The sequence below is a fragment of the Rattus norvegicus genome, chromosome 20 (assembly GCF_036323735.1).
Source record: "Rattus norvegicus strain BN/NHsdMcwi chromosome 20, GRCr8, whole genome shotgun sequence".
NCBI lineage: Eukaryota > Metazoa > Chordata > Mammalia > Rodentia > Muridae > Rattus > Rattus norvegicus.
Genome location: NC_086038.1, coordinates 3,576,801 through 3,591,353, shown reverse-complemented (window position 1 = coordinate 3,591,353; position 14,553 = coordinate 3,576,801). Strand labels below are relative to the sequence as shown.

At 51.2% G+C, this 14,553-nt stretch overlaps 1 protein-coding gene and 2 non-coding genes across 4 annotated transcripts; all 3 read left to right on the top strand.

Moving 5' to 3' along the window:
- Positions 1 to 1,702: 1,702 nt before the first annotated feature.
- On the top strand, positions 1,703 to 14,154 carry Ddx39b (DExD-box helicase 39B). 2 transcript variants are annotated; one of them, NM_133300.3, is made up of 11 exons: positions 1,703 to 1,769; positions 3,087 to 3,424; positions 4,085 to 4,212; positions 4,425 to 4,517; positions 7,599 to 7,782; positions 9,524 to 9,642; positions 11,924 to 12,055; positions 13,212 to 13,321; positions 13,424 to 13,568; positions 13,672 to 13,819; positions 13,928 to 14,153. In NM_133300.3, exons 2-11 carry the CDS (start codon positions 3,214 to 3,216, stop codon positions 13,942 to 13,944), a joined length of 1,287 nt encoding a protein of 428 aa, NP_579834.2. In that variant the 5' UTR covers positions 1,703 to 1,769; positions 3,087 to 3,213; the 3' UTR covers positions 13,945 to 14,153. The 2 variants fall into 2 exon arrangements, with proteins under 2 accessions (NP_579834.2, XP_063134999.1); XM_063278929.1 differs by having other exon boundaries at positions 1,768 to 2,729; positions 13,928 to 14,154.
- On the top strand, positions 2,627 to 2,705 carry LOC120099056 (small nucleolar RNA SNORD83). The gene has a single exon (XR_005497878.1). It is a non-coding gene; the product is annotated as a small nucleolar RNA SNORD83 (small nucleolar RNA).
- Positions 7,836 to 7,910, top strand: Snord83 (Small nucleolar RNA SNORD83). The gene has a single exon (XR_005497879.1). It is a non-coding gene; the product is annotated as a small nucleolar RNA SNORD83 (small nucleolar RNA).
- Positions 14,155 to 14,553: the final 399 nt, after the last annotated feature.

The window sequence follows — 14,553 nt, the reverse complement described above, 5'->3', positions numbered from 1 at the left end:
ACCCTGATAGCTGTATGGCTTTAGCCATCTTGTTTTACTTCCCTGTTTCTTATGTTTATAGGAATACTAGAGCGGGGCATGGTGCCTAATCCCAGCATTTGAAGGTGGAGGCAGGAGAATTGAGAGTTTGAGGCTAGTCTAGGCTATATAACAGACTCAAACTCACTAACAGAGAAAGGAAGAAAAAAAATGGTAAAACAGTTGAGAGGGACTCACCTTGCTCTGGGCCAGTGGTCCAGGTTTTAAGCATTGTTAAAACCACAGTTAGTTGTTAGACAATCCCTTCCTCCCTTGGCTACCTTAACCAGGACTGTCATTCAAACAGCCAGACAGACCGGCCATTTTGAATCCTCTATAAAGGCTTTGAGAAAAACCACACAGTGATGGCAGCTAATTGCTCCAACTCCTGATGGTGCAGCTCAGCCAGGACTGTTTGTGTCCCCCCTGTCCTCCCCAGTGGCATGGTGGAATTTCCCACAGTCCTTCCCATAGTCCCCTAGCAGGAGGATGTGTTATGACTGGTGCCAAAGGGATATATTATGATTGGTGCAAACGTAAGTCTTCATTTGCATGAGTTCCCTGTTTGCCCAGATTGGTGCAAACGCCCTTTGCTGGCTGTAAAGCCTGGCTCACTTGGGACAAACCTTACTATGCCTCCGTCCTTGGTGCTGCCACATTAGGTCCAGTAACTGGAAGAAAGCGGCTGAGAGCTTTCCAACTAGGTCACTAGAAGAGTTCCTGGAAACTCTTCAAAGCCAAAGGTGCCTCTCTGTCTGGAGCTACAGCTCTTACTAAGTTACCAGGGACGGAGGAATCCCCACTTTCTGATTTATACAAAACCTGCCAGCCTGCTGCTTACAGCTGTCAAATGGCTGAGGAATCAAAAGCTACCAAGCCCCAGCCCAGGGAGCTTATCCGTTGAGCAGGACACAGCGGGCTGGTTGGCAACAATGATACTTACTTAGTGTTACTTAGTATTACTTTCAAGTATGCTCAATAGGGAAAGCACCTGCTTATGTTTCTGCAGAAAGGCAACAGGTCATCACTTCTGACGTGTGTAGCACCTCAAAGGGAATACCACCTACTTAGGGGGGACAAATTCCGGGCTGAATAATGGAACTGAGACCATTCTGCTGCTCTAGTTAGTAATAATTATGGAAAGGTGCATAACCCTCAAACTCCACCATTTATTTAGCACCTGGACAGAATGTAAGCCTCCATCTCCCAATATAATTTTGGGTAAATCCGGCCTATTCTCTGCACAACTGTAATGGGCGTGGTCACGTACCGGACCCCCCCCCCCCCAGTAGAGGCCAGACTTAGCCGCTCTCAGGTCACCTTGACTACGAGGCTAAGGACCCCGTGAGAACGCTTCTCACTCTGCTCGCGGAGTCCTGCATGCCCACAGAGAGGCGCCCAGGGAGAAGCCTGGCGTGGCAAACAAAACAGAACAAAAGTAAAGCCGACCGTCGGAGGGTGTGCAGAAGCGTAGAAGAACAAAATGGGGAAATCAGATGGGGAGAGATGTGAGCTTCCTGTCGCGCTCTTGCTGCCGGCGACGGAAGGGGGCGTCAGAAGCTTAACTTCAAGTGGGCATTCTGCAAAGCCAGCCGTGGAGCGCGCGCCGCCCGAGGCCTCCTTCCGGCACCCCGCGCATGCGCCCTGGCGGCCGGGAAGGCGGGAGGCCGGGGCGAGACTGGAACCGGAAGTGAAGGCAGCTTCCCGCCTCCGTCCCTGTTGCTGCCGCCATACACGCTCGCAGTGCTTAGGTAAGCTCGGCCTTGTGTACTATCCGCCGCCATCTGCCCGCCCCGCGGCTCATTCCGCCGCGCGGGCCCCTGATACCCGGTGCCCGGCCGGCGGTGTGGCCGCCGGCGCGTAGGCGAACGCTCAGTTCCATTGTTTTCATCCCTTTCTGAGAGCAAATCTTGGTGGGGGAGCTGGGAGACAGGCGGGGGACGATCCAAAATGGTGGCCTCGGCCGCCATTGTGTTCCTCGTTTCCTGGATGTTCCAGTGGGTCCTTTGCCCACCCGAGGCCGCGGCGGCCGGAGGCGGCGCCAGGAGGAGGGCGGGGCCCCTCGCATCTCCCCTCCGGGCCTTTTCTTAGTCCGCCAGGGATGGGAAGGATCTTGCCTCCGGGCCCATTCAACCCTCTGACCCCCTGCTTACGCTCCCTTATTTGGAGCTCTCTGTAAATGGCTATCTCCGTGCTTGACCAATGGTGTCGGCGCAGTAGTCGGGAAGGTTTCCAGGAAGCTTTCCGGGAAACTTCCGAGGGCACTGCGAGGCGTTCGCTTTTAAGACCACTCTAAAGGCTGCATCGTCCTCAGCTGCGACCTTAATTCCTTAATGTGACTATTAAAATTAATTGTGGCGGCGCTGGGCCGATCCTTGCGGCCTCTCGCGTTGCTAAGCGAGCACCTTCATTGAACCAGACACCCAGCCTTTTCAAAAAAGAATTTTCTTTTTTTAATGGAGCCATTCGTACCCTTGCAGCCACCGTTTAATTACCATAGGCTCTCCCCACCCCCTTCCTTCCTGCTTCTGCTTCCCGGCACTGGGAATCACGGGTGTGCGCCGCCGGGATGGGCCCTCGGGTGTTCCTGAGCAAGTGAATAGCGGCAGCCACATGATGTTTGCAATTGGGAAGTGAGCGCTCTGCGCGCGGTGCTGACCCTTATCTATCACCCTTGACTGATGGCTGACGTTGGGGCTCAACACCGCGAGGTGACAGGGGGAAGTGCAGCCCCTCGTCTTCTCTTGTCCTTTGTCTCTCCACCCTCGTGTGAGTCGTTAGTCACGCTCATCCTCGCTCCCGCCTTGTCGAAGTGTGATCCAAAATCTGGTTGGCGGTCGAGGCCACTCTCTGTCTCTCCCGTCTGGTGTTCCGTTTTTATGTCTCGTGTGTGTGTCTCTGTGTGTGTGTGTCTGTCTGTCTCCGTTAACTTTTCTTTCGGGACAAAGGCTTCAGTTTAGAGAAAATAGGAAGGGTGTAGGGATGGATGAGAAGTGAGGAGTCAGATCATGACTGATTAGTTTTTCCTTTTTCTTTTTTTTTTTTTTTTTTGTCGTCCCTTCTCCCAGCTCTTCTGTCGGAAACTGGTGTCTTTTCCCTTGCTGTTCTCCAACCCCTCTCTTTCCCCTTGCTTCCTCTCACCTGCTCTGGGACACCTAACTCAGAGACCTCCCTTCTCCCCCCGCCGGCCGGATTATGGCAGAGAACGATGTGGACAATGAGCTCTTGGACTATGAAGACGATGAGGTGGAGACGGCCGCTGGGGCAGATGGGACCGAAGCTCCCGCCAAGAAAGACGTCAAGGGCTCCTATGTCTCCATCCACAGCTCCGGCTTTCGAGATTTCCTACTTAAGCCAGAGTTGCTCCGGGCCATTGTTGACTGTGGCTTTGAGCATCCATCAGAGGGTACATTTTATTGTTGGGTATAGAGACATTATTTAGCATTTCAGGGATGCAAGACAGATGTGGTTCGTGTCTTGGTTCATAAGATCTGAACTTAGTTAGGCCAAGCTCTGAGAATGCACTCAAAACGTTAGCTGCCGAAGAGGCTTTTGTTTTTGCCTGGTTTTTTGTTTTTTGTTTTTCTTTGGTTTACACCTTTTTGGCTATTTGGACTCTCAGGGCCTGGTTGGACCTTTAGTTCCCCTCTTTTGGCCCAGGCTGACAGTGGTCCCTGGAAACCGTAACGATCTGTTTAAAGATGTTAGCTTCTATGGCTTCTGGGTTAGGTACCAAGTCCTTCATTTTGTTCAAGGTGGCAGGATAACATGATCCCAAAGCCCAGCAACCTATGTAGGAGAAATAATCTGTGGCAGTCACTCAGATTCATTGATGGTTACGCTATAAGAAAAATAAAGATAGCCAAGAACATTGAAGGTGAACCATTGGTAGGTTCAAGAGGGGTCTTAGTAGCACTGGGGAGCCGGGGCACAGGTAGGAGGGTTTGATTTGGGTGTCTTGAGGAGATCAGAGAAAGGATGGGGTCAGGTAAAATGTGACACATTGGCTGGGAAGGAGGGGACTTGGCATGGTGTAAAATAAAAATCTCTCTCCTTTCCCCTCTAGTCCAGCATGAATGCATCCCCCAGGCCATTCTGGGGATGGATGTCCTGTGCCAGGCCAAGTCAGGCATGGGAAAAACAGCAGTGTTTGTCCTGGCCACACTGCAGCAGCTGGAGCCAGTTACTGGGCAGGTATGTTGGGGGCAGTGTTGGAGAGGGTGTTGAGGTTGAACCACCAGGAGGCTGTTTCTGGCTGTGTGCTCTCAGAGCTGGTCTCCTCCGGCAGTTCAGGGGGAATGTTCTGTAGCAGAGTGGCATAATGGTTTAAAGAAACTGCTGTCGCCGACAAGTTGCCAGATGCGGGACTGACTTTACTGTGTCTGTCTCCATTTGCTCCCTCAAAGGTGTCAGTGCTGGTGATGTGTCACACCAGGGAGCTGGCTTTCCAGATCAGCAAGGAATATGAGCGCTTCTCAAAGTACATGCCGAATGTCAAGGTAAGGGGGCAAAGAAACCTGGGTCAGGGAGGCTGCGGGGAGCAGAGGCACTGGGAACTTGTGGGCCAACAGTTGGCTGTCCTCAGGCATTGAGGAGCTCTGTAGGGGACCTGTGCTGTCAGTGGTGCGTTCCTGCAGGCTGGGCACATGAGACTTGAGTCAATGCCAGGCCTTTCTGTAACTGCCTTTGTAGGTTCCACACTGTGAATAAATAAGTCTGCGTGTTTCCTGAGAGTTCATAACTTTAGGTGACGCCATCGCAGCACTCAGTAATTAGTTGGGTTTTGGTATTAAAAATTCCATTCCAGAGCCTTGAGCTACTCAGTCTGGAATTGAGCTACCTCCAGGCCCCTTTGTTCTTATGTCCAGGATTGTCTTGTAACCAGGTTATCCTGGGAGGCCTGGCACTCGCTTAGCCCAGGCCACAGGCCTTGAACCTGCCTGAGGCTCCTGCCATACCAGTTCCTAAGTAGTTGGGACAGGCCTTTGCCACCTGGCTTGGCCAGAGCCTCTGTTCTCTTCTCCTGTATTGCTGGGTAGATTGCTTGAGAGTTTGGGAGTGTATGTGGCAAGAGGAAGCTAGATGCTCTTAGAACCACTCTGGTGTGGACTTTAACTCCGGAACGTTTGGTGCTTTCTTGGTCATAACAAGTGGCATGTGTCTTCTATGAAGGGATGTGGTATGGCCTTGTACTTGGCATCCTTTTGGAACTTGGAGATTATTTATTTCTATGCTTGGACATATGTGGCCTGCTGTGTTTGAAAGTAGTTGTAACCTGGCCCTGAGTGGAGAGATGTATGTGGACTTCCTATTCTGGTTAGGTGGGGGCCCTTGGGTCACTTTTTTTTTATTTTTAATAGAGAATGTAGTTTTGCTTGGTTGAGGCAGCATGTCACCAGGGATGAGTGCTTGCCATCATCTGTCTGCTGCTTGAGTGCAGGGGGGTTATTTACTTATTATATATAAGTACACTGTAGCTGCCTTCAGACTCACCAGAAGAGGGCATCAGATCCCATTACAGATGGTTGTGAGCCACCATGTGGTTGCTGGGATTTGAACTCAGGACCTCTGGAAGAGCAGTCAGTGCTCTTAACCACTGAGCCATCTCTTCAGCCTTCATTGTATGCTTTAAAGGAACTTGTAATTTTGATGCAGAACCAGAAACTGAGAATAGTTTCTTTAAAATCAAAGTGGGGGTCAGAGAAATGGCTCAGGTAAAAGCATTTGCTGCAGAAGCCTGAAGATGACTTGCATCCTTCCCTCAGAACCATGTAAGGTTTGCACCAGATCCACAGTGTCCTCTAACTCTCACGTTCACTTCCCCCACACTCAAAAACCATGTATACACAATAAGATATTGTTACATATACAACTTATATGTGCGTATCCCACCACAGGATTTTCCTGTGTAACCCTGCTGTCCTGAAACTTGCTCGGTAGAGGTATCCTGGGCTGGCCTCCAAGTCAGCCCTGCCTTTCTCTGCCTCCTCCGGGTGTCACCATCTCCACAACCATGTCCAACCCAGCATGACATTTAAAAAAGGGAATTGTGGAAGAAGAGAAAAAGGAAAGACAGTGTGCAAAATGCTAAAGGAATCCAGAAATCTTGTGATCTCTGAGGTCCCCATTGCTCTGCATAACCAAGCATTGACATTGTTTTCCTAACCTGTCTCTGTGCAAGCTTCCTGGCCTCTTTGAGAAACATTGTAGCGTATTTATATTTTTTTTCCTCCTAGGATTTTGAAAATAGTTTGTGATCTGGAGGCATTGTCTGTGTCTGTGCTTCTGTTTGTGTGTCTGTGCCTCTGGTTGTAGGTAGTTATCATACGCTGCCAAGAAATGAATAGACTTGCAGTTCTTTGGCTGAGCGGTCCTTCTGGGTGAATCTAATAGTTGGAAACTAAAGCTGTCCATGGCTCATTCCTGTAACCCAGGGCTTGGGAGGTTGAGGTGGGAGTTTGCTGGAGTTGAAGGCTGCCCTAGGCTAATGTCTCAAAACCGAGGGGGAGAATTGCAAACCATTTACCAGGAAGCTGCAGTCCTTCTCTCTGGTCCCACAACACCCTGTGTTACTGAGAATGCTCTGAGGGTTGGGATCAAGTATGAGGCCAGGTTTGGTATTCAAGTCAGCAGAGTAGCTAGTTAGGCCAAGCACCCCACCTCACCCCACCAGTTAACTACATAGTCATAAAATCAGAATTATCTGTACTTTTCCTTGGTTCTGCAACAAAGTGTCCTCTAGGGGGCAGTCTAGTGCCTCCCTTAGGTTTAGCTTGCTTTCCCCTCAGCATCTGCAACAGACCAAAACTTGTGTCTGAAAGCTTAGTTGATACCTGCTAACACACTTCGGAAAGGAATGCTCCTGTGTACACGTGTTAACCATTCATGACTCTATTGAGAAAAGGAAGAGGTCACCACAGAGGAAGCTTCCTGGTGATTTCCGTCCCCCTGAAATTGAACAAGTCCAGGCGTTTCACCTAGTGTCAGAGCTCACAGGTCAGCACTCACCTAGTGGTTTGCACTAGTGGTGTGGCCTTTATCTCAGGAGGAAGCGAAGGCTGCAGGCCAGCCATTCTGTCCTCAGTCAGGGAAGCTTGCCTGTGGGTTTTGTTTGTCTGCTGGCGCCTCACACTTCCTTGGGGGCTTCTTGCTTTCTTCATTTGTAAAGGAGGCTGTGACTTTGGAGTCACCTGTGCCTCATTGTGTAGGCCAGCTAGGGCTGTGTAGAGTGATCCTGCCTTAGAGTTCGAGTGGAGGCAGAGAAGCTGAATGTCATCCCCGCCCTTCCCCCTTAGCCCTGCCATGGTGAGCAAGTCACTCTGTTTCTTACTGGAGGCCTGACAGCTGATGGCTGGTTTACAGTCAACTGCAGGATGGATGCACTGGTATTGGCAAGGTGGCCCATTGCCTTTAACCTGCCCTTGGGCAACAGACAGGCTGATGTACAAAGTGGGTTCTAGGCTGGCCAGGGAGGGCTATACAGTGAGGCCTTGTCTCAGACAGAGGGATGGGGAGAGAATGGGAGCTCTGGGAGACTGGAACATTTTCCTTTCTTGTGAGACTTTCCTGTTGGCCGGCAGGTGGCAGTGTTTTTTGGCGGACTGTCTATCAAGAAGGATGAAGAGGTGCTGAAGAAGAACTGCCCACACATTGTTGTGGGGACTCCTGGCCGAATTCTAGCCCTGGCCCGAAATAAGAGCCTGAACCTCAAACACATTAAACACTTTATCTTGGACGAATGTGACAAGATGCTTGAACAGCTCGGTGAGTGGTGTGCCCGGCCCCAGCTCAGGTGGTTTAGGGAGCTGCCCTTTGGAGCCAAATGATGTGTGTTTGATATAGGAGCACTGTGTGCAAGGACGACCCTCATCTATCACCCATGACTGATGGCTCCGGGCTGCTTCCCCTGGTGCTGTGGTGCGGTGCAGTGAGGCTGTGCGCCCAGCCTTGTGCTCTCCTTTCTGTAGCAGGGGACAGAATGTGCTGATACGTCATCACCACTGCCCCTTCTTAGGGATGGACCATGTGCTGGGGGTTAAACTAGAGCAGCAGGTGCCTGCCCTTGTAGCCCAGTATAGCATGTGCGACCAGGATTCATAGATGTGCAGGTTTCTGGAGTTAAATTCTGGAGGTATCTGGTAAATGTTCACAAGAGATCACACATTCTGGTGGTGTAGTGTGCCATGTGCGGTTAAAAGAAAACTTTCATTAAGAGTTTCATTGGGGAGTGCTGGAGAGATGGCTTGTTAGTTAAGAGCTCTGGCTGCTCTTGCAGAGGACCTGGGTTTCATTCCCAGCATCCAGATGGCAGCATATGACCCACTGTGTATAGCTGCAGTTTCCAGGGGCACCTGAAACCCTCCTTGGGCTTTTTTGAGCACTGAGCAAATACATGTTACTTAGATGTATGTGCAAGCTAAAACACCTACATACATGATACAAATAAAGAATAACGGAATCCAGGTCCTGGTGACTGCACTTGCCTTTAATCCAAGCACTTCAAGAGTCTAAGGCCGGTGAGTCTGAGTTGGAGGTCCATCTGGTCTATCAGAGTCAATTCAAGGACATCCAGGACTGAACAGAGAAACTCCTGAATAACCTTTAAAAAAAAAAGGCTTAATATGCCTTTAATCCCAAGGGCTACATAGTGAGGCCCTATCTTTAAAGGGGGCGGGGTTGGTTTTGGTGAGTTGAGAGAGTAGAAAAGAGTGTAGCTCTAGAAAGAAGTGTTTCTAAATGGCCTTTGGCTGTCCCAAAATGGCACTGATGGTGGCATCAGGCCGTTTCTTTCTGTCTGCACAGGGTGTATGAGGCCGAAGGCACAGTGGACCAGTGTAGAGTACGTGATCCTTGGGTAGGAAGAGGAGCTCAGGAAAGGGCCTTTAGAGGTGTGTGTTGTCTCGTGGACGGTGTGTGTGTGTATTGGTCTCACTGTATAGCCTGGAACTTGTTATGTTAGAGACCAGGCTGGCTTCAAACTCAGATCTGCCTATCTACCTCCTGAGTCCTGAGATTACAGATGTAAGTTTATTATTTTAAATGTGTATGAGTGCGAGCATGCTTGTGCCCGCAGAGGATTGAACCCCTGGAGCTAAGTTACAGGCAGTTGTGGGAGCCGGAAACCTAACGTGGGTCTTCTTGGAGAGCAGCAGGTGCCCTTAACTGCTGGGCCTCTGTCCAGACTCATACTCCATGTTTAAGGGCCACTGTTCCCTGAGCCTCTCGTGAGATTTGTCCCCATTTTGTAAGTTGGGGCTTTGGGTTTGGTCATATTTCTTGTTTGAGTGCAGGAGTGGAACTTGACCTCCAGTCTTTCCTAAGTGCATTGCCTTTTCCATGCAGTTACTCATGCACAGCTTCTGGTCCTGGCCCTTTCAAGTACTAGAATTACAGGCGAGCACCACAAAGCCTGACTTGTCCCTGAGAGCACGGAAACGCCACACCTCTGCAATGGCTTCTCACCAGGTTTAGGCCACAGACTCATGTGTGAATGTTTTCCTTGCAGACATGCGTCGGGATGTCCAGGAAATTTTTCGCATGACCCCCCATGAGAAGCAGGTCATGATGTTCAGTGCTACCTTGAGCAAAGAGATCCGCCCAGTGTGCCGCAAGTTCATGCAAGATGTAAATACCTTCTACCTTCTCTCCCTCCACTCCCCGCCCGCCGCCTCCTCCCCCCTCGCCCTCTTCCTCCACACTCCCTTGTCCTTCAAGCACCAAGAAGGGAGCTTGTGCCCATCTGGGAGCAACAACTCCTTGAAGAAAAACACAGAGGCAGAGACAGTTAGCAGTAGGGTCTGCGCGTGCCAGGGAAACTCCGGAAGACTTGGTCGGGTTAACGTGAGAGCGGGTAGTGTTTGACATTTTTTAATCACGACATTTTTGAACCTCTTCTCCCTTTGGGGGTAGGGCAAAATTTTGTGCCCTACCACCCTCCCATCGCCTCCTACACACCCCCTTCAGCCACGCACCCTCCAGGTGGCTTGGAGCATTCAGCTGGAGTCTCTGCTCACCGAAACTCGTTCATCTCAGTGGCAGGAGAAAGAGAGAGAGAGAGAGGGACAGTCAGGTGCAGGTCCTGTCCAGAAGAAGAACAGACAAACAGCACCATGAATCGGCCCCTCCCAACCTCCAGGAGCGGGGGCCTTTGGCACCTCAGCCCCAAGTCCCCTACTCCTTCCTGCCCATACCTCCCTGCGCCCATCGGAGCCTTGGTTGATGTGAGCTGGCAGCAGAGAAGCACTGAGGCACGGCGGCAGAACGCAGACCTGCGACAGTGGAGCAGCAGCGGAGGCCACGGGGAGCCTGACCAGGATGCTGAGGACCAATCCAGCCTCTTTTTCCTGAACCTAATGTGCTGTACCCCATTTTCCCCATACTTGTTGGGGGAGGGGTGTCCTGAGTGGGATGGTGGATTTTTTTCTCTCTCTCTCTCTCTCTTTTTTTTTTTTTTTTTTTTTTTTTTTTTTTTTTTTAAAAACGAGGGTTATGGGAAATGTCGAATGGGAAGCTGTGCTGACAGCGACCAAGTGTGTGTCAGTGCCGAGACTGAGCAGTGGGTCCTTCACCCTTCCCTTGAGAAGATGGCCTTCTCTTGGGCTGGGCTTGGGGCAGAATTAGGAGGCAGCTGTGGGACTTACTTGGGGAGCCTGTCTTCTGGAAGAGGTTTCTGTGGCCCCTGCCCTGGTCCCTGGTTCTATGTAAACCGTCTCAAGACAGTGTAGAGTGGAAAGAGTCCAGCCTGGAGTTGACTAACTGAATATGCATGCTCCTTCCTTCCCTTCAAGGGTAGGGGTGGGTGGGCTTGTTTGGACTCTACAAAATGTAGGGCGAGGGGTTGGGGATTTAGCTCAGTGGTAGAGTGCTTGCCTAGCAAGCACAAGGCCCTGGGTTCGGTCCCCAGCTCTGAAAAAAAGAAAAAAAAAATGTAGGGCGATTTCCTTCCCATTGCCCTGTCACCTTTGATGCTAAAAGGTCTTTGTATTGGAACTGAAGAGGAAAACAGGACAGCCAAGCTATAATTCTCAGCTGCTGGGAGGAGGGAGGTGGAGAGAGAAGGAGAAGCTATGCCCTTTAGTTAAGAGTTCAGGAAAGCAGGCAGGCTCAGTGATGGAGATCTGAGGGCATCTGCGCGGGGTGGGAACTCAGAGGGTCAGGTCAGAAGGAGCTGCTTAGGATGTTGCTGGTACCCGGAGAGAGGAAGGGACAAAAAGTTGTGCTGAGCTTGAGTTCAGAGGTGGCCTGGACTGGCCATGGCAGGTGTGGGTGAGGGAGGCTACAGTTTCATTGTTCCCAATCCCTCAAATGTAGATGGTTTTGACTGAATTTAGAGTCCATTCTCTTCCAAACCTGATTTGGTGGTTCAGAGCAGGTGTCTCCCCTTGAGCAGTGTTTGCTCCTCCTTGATGACATCTTAGAGGTGTGCTACCTCAGCCCTCCAGAGGAGCTGGGTCAGTGTGCTGCCAATGCCCAGCTAGTGAACGGCTTTGGTGGTGTCCAGTGTGACCTTCTGGACATTTGCTGAAGTGCAGAGAGGACAAATGAGTGGGTCAGTTGTCCCTGTCCTGTTGTGGTGACATCACTGCCTCTCCTGGGTGTTCTGACCATGCCCTGTTGCCTTTCCTCCACCACCTCTACCTGGCAACCGGCACCTTGCTCTGTGCAGAGCTCCCATCCCTAACAATTTAAGTTGATTGGGCTTAAAATTCAGCTGATGTGGATGCTACCAGATCTAGCTGGAAAGAGACCTCAGCACAGAGTGTTCTTTGTGGTGGGGAGGGGTTTTCAGTCTTCTCTCTCCTCCCCATCTTTCTATGGGGTGTATTGGAGATCAGCGTCCTCCACCCCCCCAGGTTTAACCCCCCCACTCTGCCCTCCTCCTGCCCCCACCCCTCCTCCCCCTCAGCCTATGGAGATCTTCGTGGATGACGAGACCAAGTTGACGCTGCACGGGTTGCAGCAATACTACGTGAAACTGAAGGACAACGAGAAGAACCGGAAGCTCTTTGACCTTCTCGATGTCCTCGAGTTCAACCAGGTCAGTATCGAGGGTCTGTGGACATGAGCACTGCCCGTCTCCAGCTGTGGCAGAAGCCTGTGTAGAAGTAGCCTGTGATTGACAGGCCGTGGAGGTGAAGAGGTGGAGCGGTGGAGCAAGTCCGAATGGGAAGATGAAGTTGGGTGAGAGCTGAGGTAGAGTACTGATGGCTTCAGAAAGTGTACAAGAGATTCCCAGGTACCTGGCACTCACCTAAGAGCCTGGCAGGGCAGCCCTGTGCTGGGCTGGCCGTGTGTGTGAAGAGAATCATTTGGTTTGTTAGACTAGTTCTTAGAATGTTCTAGAGGTGGACTCACCCATGTGTGTTTTGAGGTTTCATGTCTGTGCAGCTCAGAGGCCAGGATGTTAGAAATTAAGGCCTACATGTACATGTAGTCAGGTTGAGGAGCAGAGAAAACCATTTGTGTAGAGAGATTTGAGTTGGAGTGAGGGATTTGGGGAACTCTTCTAGAAACACATGCCTTCCTTTAAACCCGGCATTCAGGGGGCAGAGGCAGGCAGCTCTTTAAGTCTACGGAGCGAGTTGGAGGACAGCCAGGACTACACAGACTACAAGTGCTGCCTTGAAAAACAAATCAAAATTCTGCCAATGTGTTAGCATACATCTTTAATCCTAAGAATTAGACAGAGATAGGTAAGTGCAGGTTTGGGGCCAGCCTGGTCTACATAATGTGTTTCAGGACAATTAGGGCTAATAGAGAAACCCTGTCTCAAACTTTCTGCTGTTCCAGAGGATGCACATTGAGTTCACAGCACCTATCCATGTAACTGGGCCCAGGTAATTCAACACACTGTCTTGAGAGTGCACTGCATACACCTGACACACATGCACAAAACCACACATGCATACATTTAAAAAACTTCAAAAGTGAGGTTTCTGGGCTGAGGAAGTGGCTCAGAAGTTACGAACACTTTTGTTCTTCCAGGGATTCCCAAGTTCAATTCTCAATACCCACGTCAGCTCCCAGTCATGTAATTACAGTTGGCGGGAGAGGGTCAGGTGTCCTCTGCCGTCTCCACAGGCACCGGGCACACAGCACAAGCATGTGTGCAGGCAAACCCCACACACCTGAACTTACAAAACCACATGGGGATTGTGGGAAGCTGGCACATACGTCACCCCTGTGCTCCTTAGGTTGTGATCTTTGTGAAGTCCGTGCAGCGCTGCATCGCCTTGGCCCAGCTTCTAGTGGAGCAGAACTTCCCAGCCATTGCTATCCACCGCGGGATGCCCCAGGAGGAGAGGTGGGTTGGAGGCGGGCAGGCGGGCACCTCCATCTGTATACTGGTGTGGGGAGGAAGCGGTGTGGAAGCGACGTCTCAAACCTCTCATTTACTCTCACAAAGGCTCTCTCGGTATCAGCAGTTCAAGGATTTTCAGCGGAGGATACTTGTGGCTACCAACCTGTTTGGCCGTGGCATGGACATTGAGCGCGTGAACATCGCTTTCAACTATGACATGCCAGAGGACTCCGACACCTACCTGCACAGGGTGAGTGCCCACCCTACCCCACTTCCTGTGTGCGCACGCTGTGCCCCTTCCTCTCCCCTCTGTCTCCCCTATGAGGCTTGCAGTTTTCCACCTCTCCTTCCAGGTGGCCAGAGCGGGCCGGTTTGGCACCAAGGGCTTGGCCATCACATTTGTGTCAGACGAGAACGATGCCAAGATCCTGAATGACGTGCAGGACCGTTTCGAGGTCAACATCAGTGAGCTGCCCGATGAGATCGACATTTCCTCCTACAGTGAGTGCCGGCTTGGTGGGTGGGTGTGTGTGTGTGTGTGTGTGTGTGTGTGTGTGTGTGTGTGTGTTCCCATTGTGTGCCTTGTTGTAACTGACTTTCTTTCTTCAGTTGAACAGACACGGTAGAGGAATCACCTATTCTGGACCGTGGCAGTCTGTTGTAGAAGAGGACGAAGGGGTCAGGGAGGAAACACTACTGCCCCACCCCTGACACCTCAGCCCACCCTCTCCATGCCTCTCTGCGTCACCACCACTCCTAAACCTAGTCCTGATTTATCAGAGTTGTTTGTTTGTTTGTTTGTTTTTGTTTTTTAACAAAACTAAGAATGAAACAACTGTCTGTGGTGTCTGTAAGTGCTCTGTTTGGGTGGAACTTGAGCCAGGGTCACTCTGACTCTGAGAGCCCTGTTGTGGGGCAGGGTCATAGCAAGGTAAGGCCCAAACGTGAGAGGCTGTGGCTCCCCAGCTGCCTTCTCTTCTGTTTTCACTCACTTTCTAAAGTGGCTGTGGGTGGTGAAGTTGGGGGACTGCTGGGGATCGGGAGGTAAAGAGCAAGCCCCACATCCTCAGGCCTCATCTCCCCCCACCGGGTTCCTAGTATGAGGACCTGAACAATGGTGTGTGTGAACACAGGCACACACGCACACACCAGCAAGGCTGTGTAAAGAGTCTGCAGTCCCTTGGTGGGATCAGAGAGTGTCAGCCAGGGCAGGCCCGGGGTCCTTGGGAAGCTTG